The 8,359-nt window shown below is 44.0% G+C and overlaps 1 protein-coding gene across 4 annotated transcripts; it reads right to left on the bottom strand.

Annotated features, from left to right (window-relative positions):
• Nucleotides 1-826: 826 nt before the first annotated feature.
• Nucleotides 827-3,777, bottom strand: LOC109785363 (probable E3 ubiquitin-protein ligase RHY1A). 4 transcript variants are annotated; one of them, XM_040386597.2, is made up of 3 exons: nucleotides 3,478-3,777; nucleotides 1,589-1,785; nucleotides 827-1,492 (listed from the first exon to the last, which is right to left on the bottom strand). In XM_040386597.2, exons 1-3 carry the CDS (start codon nucleotides 3,616-3,618, stop codon nucleotides 1,030-1,032), a joined length of 801 nt encoding a protein of 266 aa, XP_040242531.1. In that variant the 5' UTR covers nucleotides 3,619-3,777; the 3' UTR covers nucleotides 827-1,029. The 4 variants fall into 4 exon arrangements, with proteins under 4 accessions (XP_040242531.1, XP_020199547.1, XP_040242532.1 ...); XM_020343958.3 differs by having other exon boundaries at nucleotides 827-1,483; XM_040386598.2 differs by having other exon boundaries at nucleotides 3,309-3,764.
• Nucleotides 3,778-8,359: the final 4,582 nt, after the last annotated feature.

The following is an 8,359-nucleotide window of genomic DNA, read 5'->3' as shown; positions in this document are numbered from 1 at the left end:
GATCTCGACGCGAGGAATCCAACGGTGAAAGCGGTTTGAGATTTGGACGCATGGTTTGAGAGATAAAACGTTTTAAATAAATGGATTTACGAAAAAAGGGAAAAACTTCCAGGTTGCGACAAGTGGCGCGCTGCATGTGCGCCACTTGTCACAACATGGAGAGTTGGAGTGATCTTTACAACGAGTACTCCTCAACTAGTGATTTCGCCTGTACGGCGCCTTAAGCGCTAGTTCAACTTGTTGGCGCAACACGCATGGTCAATTGAACCGGCCTATCAAAAAGAACAACGCTCGCTCGATTTGTTTGTTGAAACTTGAAAGGTTGACCTTGACAACAAACCGTAAGGCCTGTTGATCGACGTCTTTTCAATTTTTGAAACAAACGGTAATTTGAAAGGAGTTCAAGAATTCGATAAATAAAGTTCATGAAATTGAAAGAAGTTCACAAACTTATTTTTTCTTAAAAAGCAAAAAATTCACTGCTACAAAAAGTTCATGGTTTTGAAAAAAGTTCATGAAAAAACAAAAAGGCGTTCATGAATACAAAAAAAGTTCCCGAATTTGAAAGAAATAAGTTCCACAAATTTGAAAAAAGTGCATGAATTTAAAAAAACACGAATCTGTAAAAAAACGTTCATGAAAATGAAAATAAAAAGAAAATTGGAAAAAAGTAAAATGAAAAAAAGAAAACGAAAAAGAAACAGTGGAGGAAGAAATGGGCCGGCGGCTTATTTAGTCTAGCAAGCACGAGGGGGTGTGCGCCGCGTACCAAATAGGATTGGGGCGAGTGAGCTCGTGGCCTGGTCTGGAAGACTAGAACGACGAGTCAGCCTCTAACACTGTTAAAAAGAACAGAACCATGTGCACAGAGGACTGCAGAATCTGAGTTACAGACTTAGGAGATGAAGCGAGGCCAGCTCTGTTTCAAGCCTTCTGCAGCAAAACTTGATCCTGAAGCAAACATCTCAAAAAGCACACAGCAAGTAGCAACTCGAGTGTTCTTTCTTTTACAAAAGCCGCAACGCCCTGCTAATACTCCAGGTCACTCTTTCCGTGGTAGGATAGGACGACGCCGGCCCTGCAGTACGGACAATCGGCGCGGGACTGCAGCCACTGCTCCAGGCAGGCCAAATGGAAGATGTGCTTGCAGCGCAGCTGAATCAGCCCGTCTGATGCACCATGGCATCCTTCAAGGCATATCGAACAGTCCACTGAGGACTCCACGTCGTCGTCACCGTCGATTGTTCCTTGGAGAGCTTCTTGTCCTAGTTTGGAGACAGGCCTCAGGTCGTGTGGTGCTACCACCGCCGCGTTGCTGAACGTCTCTGCTGTGATCTGTTTATCTTTGTAGGCTGACAGGGAGGCGCTGGAGTTGAAGCGAATAGTCCGGTGGGCCAACCAGCCATCCTCTGATGAGCAGATATCACATTCAGAAGGAAGATCAGGTCCGGCCCAAATGGTTCCTACGGCTGGTGATGTTTGCCTGCAACAACTGGGAACTGAGGATCAATGCAGAACAGGAAATATCGAAGTGCATAGATCGGTGTTTAAGATGAGCGAGCACTGTGAGTTAAATGCCGGTGCGCACCTTCTCCCTGAAAATAGGTCTACACTTCGGAGCCTTTGATGAAGCCTCTCCTTGGCTTGCTGAACCGCATCAGGAAGTCGGTCATTTGATGCGGTGGCGCTGTGTCTTGTGCTGAAGAGCACGTTCCTTGTGGGTTCCGTTATGCTTCCGCTAGACGCCCTTCGCTCTATCTGGTTTCCTCGAACAACTTCATAGCCCTGTGTTAGACAAATTGACAGATGAGAAATCCACAATCCAGAGTCACTGAAGTTTATACTTACTGATGTCCAATATTTCACAAAAGTTGGTACTGGAAACAAAATTAATCTGGAAAGTGTTCTTGCACTTCTATATTGCATATTTGTATAGAAAGAGATGTCCATTTAATCCTGCAGTTTTTACCAAATTACATAGAAAGGCGAGAGAAAGAATGTAAAAACATTGACTAATCATAAAATCACTAAGCATGTCTAGAAGGTCTGCAACGGAAGCATTTAGTGCCAACAAATGATTGTTTGCAATCCATAGCACCCCTATGGGTTTACTGGTCAAACATAAAACTTTTGTGGAACATTTACAGGATAACTGAACTTTCCTCACAGAAGTATAAACTGCACATCTTTCCAATTAGTTGCAGTGCACTGCATTCTAAAGGTTACATACTCACAGCTCAGCAGACTCACATAAACTCCGGAAAATCAGAAAATGTAACTAAACTAAATGTACACTTGAACTTTACCCTTGTTACTATTCTTGTACTGACAAAAGATAGGCGATCCAAAATGACACCACAGGGCCAATATATCTTATGATGATCATGCTAAATGCTAGTTACATCAAATATATGCTAGATGCACTGATCATTAAATATTGGAGCATGAGCAACAGCTTCCCATGAAAGGCACATAGCAGTAAGTGGAGTAGTAAGCAGCACCACACACATGAAGAGCACCTCTTGTTTTACGACACCTTTCTTTTTTTTTGCGAAATTGTTTTACGACACCTTGGCACCTTTCGCACCATTAATTTAACACCATGAGTGCATGACTAGCTTCGGATTAACCAACAGACTGACCAAACAAATTAACCCTATCACAGAAACAAAAAAATAGGTAACACCGTATGAAATGTAAAATGACACCTTTGTAGGGTCACCCTGAATGCAATCATAGAATTTAAGTGGTCAATTCAGAGTATTGTTGATTTGGAGCACCGCACATGATTTATGCCTCTCCTTTTTCTTTTGCGAGCATATACCTTATGTTCCCTTGCCAAAATGGTTGTTCTAGAGAATCAAACTGTGTAACCCAATCATGATGAGGGATCATCATTCTGTCTGAAAACTATGCAGTAACCAAAATATTCAAGGAGAATGTGCCGTTTGGAATCTCGATTTGCATTTTGAAAAGACAGGAATCTAATTCGTCCTTCATAATATCATATAACGTCCACTCATGAGGAGCCATTGCCTATTAAACCATCCTCAATCAATTATACTACTGCCTCCGTCCTGAATTACTTGTCTTAGGTTTTAGTGTCGGATACATCCATGTCTATACAAATCTAAGACAAGTAATTTGGGACGGAGCCACGGAGGTAATATTTGGGTTACCGGTGGTTCGGGGTCTCTTTGTACACACGCAGAACTAATTGCAGTCCTCCTGCTCGCTACCCCGTAACAACCAGGTGTGGCATTTCATCGAACACAAGGCACGCTTATGACAAGCTAGATTACACATACCAAAAAGGAGTATACGCTGCATGCCTGCATCCCCAAATTTCTACCGCAGGAACTCGCCGCAAAACCTCCATACCCACTGCCGAGTCGCGACAGAGGGTCGGGCACACGCATCGCAAGGGGAACACGCAGAGGCAGAGACGCAGAGGCGCCATTGAAATGATCATCTCACCGGCCTGTGGTGCGCGGAGCGAATGGGGTGAACCCGGCGGCGGGCGGCGGAGGAGGAGTCGAGACCGCGGGGCTCGGTGGGCTCCGGAAGCGGTGGCGGGCGGCGGCGCTGGTAGTAGAAGAGCTTAGCGGCTATCGGCATGCAGACACAATAGAGAAGTGAGCAACGAGCCTCGCCTTTTCTTGTACTACTGCTGCAGCTTGGCGTGCTCTTTTTTTGTTCTGCGGCCGCCAGCCGACGTGTGTGCCGCTGTGTCGCCACCGTCGCCTGCTCGCCTCCGCTCCTCCCGCGTCGTTTACCGCCCAAGTTGGGGCTGTATGCTTCTGAGCTTCGGATGAGATGGCCAACGCGGCGGCTCTTGTCCTGCAGCGCACGCCGTTGATTCATTTGCGTGCTCTCGCCGAGCGTTTTTTTTAAACACCTGTAACTTTATTGTACCCTGATTTGAACCTAATATCAAAGAAATACAAAATAACTCCTATTAAGGATTACAATGAAATCTCTCGAAAACACCTTCTTCGTGGTATCAATCTCTACTAAAAAAATACTCCAAAGACTTCGGTAAAGAGGCTGCAATTGAGCTGACGCAACGATGTTGTCACTCTTTCACCTGCACGAACATTACCAATAATGATTTTTGAGAGCGCCTTGTGTCGCCCATCCAAAAAGATGGGAAACCTTGATCGATGAACGTATTTGGGCCGGAGATGATCCCCTAAAAGTGCAGGCCGTCGAATCACTATATCTTCACCATGGTGTCGATGGAATATCTCAACTCCACAAAGAACCAGACCAACAAAAAAAAGCTTGACACAACAACATAAACTCATCAGATCTGCGAGGACATAAAACCCTCTAACCTCATGGCACTACCAAAAGAACGAGAGGAAATTTATTCTCACGGAAATATGATGATCACTGGACGTTGACGAAGAACATAGAGGTCTTGAAGATCTGTGGTCCCCACACCTCTCAGCGCCAAGATGGAAGCCAGCGGCGAGGGGACCTAAATTGGCAGCGGCACGAGAAACCCTAATCCAGATTCATTCAAGTTGCTCGCCTAAATATGAGTTTATGGGCCAACTTTTTTCATCAGATTTTAGGGAATTTGGGTTTGATGAATCAAAGCTAGAAAAAAACTAATTAATACTCTTTGCAAAGGTCACTCTCATCTCCTCAGTTGCGACAAGTGGTGCACTGCATGTGCGCCATTTGTCGCGATCTGTGAGTTTTCCTTTTTTTCGTACATTCGTTTATTCAAAATGTTTTATCTCTTTAACAGTGCGACTAAGGGCCAATTCTTTTGTTGGTTTTTTTGGGCTTCCAGAATAAGCTTGCCCCTACCCAGCTTATTCTAGAAGCTGAACCAATTTTTTTTAGAAGCCTACTAGTCAAGTCTTAACTATTAGGCTTCTAAAAAATAATTTTGGTTGGACTTCTAGAATAAGCTGGGTAGGGGTAGCTTATTTCAGCTTATTCTAGAAGCTAGCAAAAGAACTGGCCCTAAATTCTAGACCGTTTTCATCGTTGGATTCCTCGCGACGAGATCTTTGAAACTACACTAGTAGAAAAAGGCCCATTTGTCCCGGTTCTGGAACCGGGACTAAAGGGTCGGGATTAAAGCCCAATACCTTTAGTCCCGGTTCGCTTACGAACCGGGACAGTTGGGGCTCCATGTGGCCGCTGCGGCGAGCCCAGGCAGGAGGGCCTTTGGTCCCGGTTGGTAAGCATCCACGTGTCAGCAGCTCAGGAGCTGGGGTTTTTATTTATTTTGAAAGGGGGGGGGGGGTGGGGGTTTTGGAGGGTTAATTTAGGGGTTTCATATATTGTGTTAGCTAGCTAATAGAGAGAACTGACCTCTCTTATCTCCGTGCTTGGTCGACGCTACGTACTATACGTATAGAGAGAACTCGCGACACGCTAGCTAGTAAGCAAATGAAGAAAATCATTAAGTACACAAGATCGTCATGAACATATACAGAGAGAAGTGATCGACCTCCTCCTTCTCCGAGAGATTGGTCGAACAACAAGTTTTCGTATATCTATCCGACGCTACTAGCTACACACACACACACACATATATATATATATATATAATATAAGATCTCTTACAATCCCTAACACCTGAAGGCAAGTGCCACATGGTATTCTCCGGCTTTATTGATGACGTGGTCAAGAAAGAATCCCGCCAATTCCTCTTGAATTGCTTTTATGTGATCATGTGGTAGGAGTTCATCCCGCATCTGCCAGATCTAAATTGAAGAAGAGGGTCAATACATGAAACTCAACACAAATGATGGTAATAAAATAAAATTGTGAATATTTTTGCTTACGCACTTCATATTGTTTTTCAGAGTAGCCCCGCTTATTAGAGGCCGTCGCGTTGTAGATGAACTCGCAAACGTAGTATCCACAGAAATCATTCCCGGCTTCCTGCCACAAGCACTTTACGAGAAATAGAGGTCAATTAAACTGATAAGCAAGCATGCTAAATGGTATTGATGAAACTAGCTAGAATCAATGGGAGATGCGCGGAACTAGGTAGTAGTACTTACTTACGGGTGTTTAAATCGCAGCTCGGTCGGCAGTCCCGGAGAAATTGCGGTGAACTCTTTCCAAACCCTGCCAGATAAAGAAAATAATTACTTGATATCAGGAAATGAACAAAGTTGCCGATATGGTGCGATAATGATCGATTGAACTTACTTCTGGAGCATCTTAGTCATGTTCGCATACTCCCGGGGATCTTTTCGTCTCGAGTCTAAGACGGTTACTTCTCCCCGCTCAAGCTTAATCTCTAGGAGAATAAAGTGGAACCTGCGCACACATGCATAACTCACCAGTTACATTACTATAACCTCGAGTAATAAGGGAAACCGAATGTGCACAAGACAGTAACACTCACTTGAAGTTGCAAGGAAAGTATTTTATCTTTGCTTTGATTTTTGAGCAACGATTGTAGCAAGTTGTCCTCGGTTTCTGAGACATTGTGTTTAACCGTCCATTCATGTATGACATTTGGGTTGATGAACCCAATGTCATAGATTTGTGCTTTTCTCCATTCGACGATCTTCAATCTGCATAATATAGTGAGGATAATTATATATACATGCAATGAAAGAGCTGAGCTATATATAGAGACTAAATTACAGAAAGTAGTACTTACAGACAGTAGCAAGCCACGAGTGATTTGTCGAGGGCCTTTTGATTGTAGAACTGGAAAAATTCGTCAAAATCAACAGTAATCAGTTCTTGTCCAATGAAGTCATGGTCATCTTTAATTCTCATTGTCAAAGCATCCTTCCCAAACTCGTTGCAGGTTTTCATGTACCATCGATGGGATCTTCGCATCATTGTTGTTAGAGGAGGACTTACATCTTTGACGAGAGGCATCCCGTACTGGTATCTGAACACTTCCACCTCCATTGTCTCAAAATGTACATCGTCGCCCAGGTAATCACCAGGATTGGTACCGGGCGCCATCCCCGGCAGATTTGTGATAACCCACAAGTATAGGGGATCGCAACAGTTTTCGAGGGTAGAGTATTCAACCCAAATTTATAGATTCGACACAAGAGGAGCCAAGGAATATTTGAAGGTATTAGCAGCTGACTTGTCAATTCAACCACACCTGAGATTAATTATCTGCAGCAAGTAATCAGTAGCAAAGTAGTTTGATAGTTTTGATAATAGTAACAGTAGCAACGTAACAGTAACAGTGATAGCAGTAATTTTGTAGCAAGTGTAACAGTGATGATAGCAGTAGTAACTTAGCAGAAACAATATAAGATAAATTATTAGGCATTGGATCGGTGACTTGTTGGATGCTATTCATCATGAGACAGTTATAACCTAGGGCGATACCACACTAGCTCCAGTTCATCGATATAATGTAGGCATGTATTCTGTAAATAGTCATACGTGCTTATAGAAAGAACTTGAATGACATCTTTTGTCTTACCCTCCCGTGGCAGCGGGGTCCATATTGGAAACTAAGGGATATTAAGGCCTCCTTTTAATAGAGAACCGGAACAAAGCATTAACACATAGTGAATACATGAACTCCTCAAACTACGGTCATCACCGGGAGTGGGCCCGACTATTGTCACTCCGGGGTTGCCGGATCATAACACATAGTGGGTGACTATAACTTGCAAGATCGGATCTAAAACATGGATATAATGATGATAACATAAACGGTTCAGATCTGAGTTCATGGCACCCGGGCCCAAAGTGACAAGCATTAATCATAGCAAAGTCATAGCAACATCAATCTAAGAACACAGTGGATACTAGGGATCAAGCCCTAACAAAACTAACTCGATTACATGATGAATCTCATCCAACTCCTCACCGACCAGCAAGCCTACGAAGGAATTACTCACTCCCGGTGGGGAGCATCATGGAATTGGTGATGGAGAAGGGTTGATGATGATGAAGAACGAATATCCCCATCTCCGAAGCCCCAAACGGACTCCAGATCTGGCCTCCCGATGAAGAACAGGAGGCGGCGGCGGCTCCGTCTCATGGAATGCGATAATTCTTTCTCCCTGTTTTTTTTCTGGAATAATGTGATTTTATAGCGTCGGTTTCAGGGTATGCGGGGCCACCAGGTGGGGACAACCCACCTAGGCGCGCCAGGAGAGGGGGGCGTGCCCTGGTGGGTTGTGCCCACCCAGGGGCCCCTCTCCGGTAGGTCTTGGCTCCAGAAATTCTTATTTATCAAATAAAAATTCCTCGCAAAGTTTCATTCCATTCCGAGAACTTTTATTTTTGCACAAAAACAACACCATGGTAGTTCTGCTGAAAACAGCGTCAGTCCGGGGTTAGTTTCATTAAAATCATGCAAATTAGAGTCCAAAATAAGAGGAAAAGCGTTAGG

The sequence above is a fragment of the Aegilops tauschii genome, chromosome 4 (assembly GCF_002575655.3).
Source record: "Aegilops tauschii subsp. strangulata cultivar AL8/78 chromosome 4, Aet v6.0, whole genome shotgun sequence".
Classification (NCBI taxonomy): Eukaryota; Viridiplantae; Streptophyta; class Magnoliopsida; order Poales; family Poaceae; genus Aegilops; species Aegilops tauschii.
Note: the sequence above shows the minus strand (reverse complement) of the source record. Positions and strands in the feature narration are given on the sequence as shown.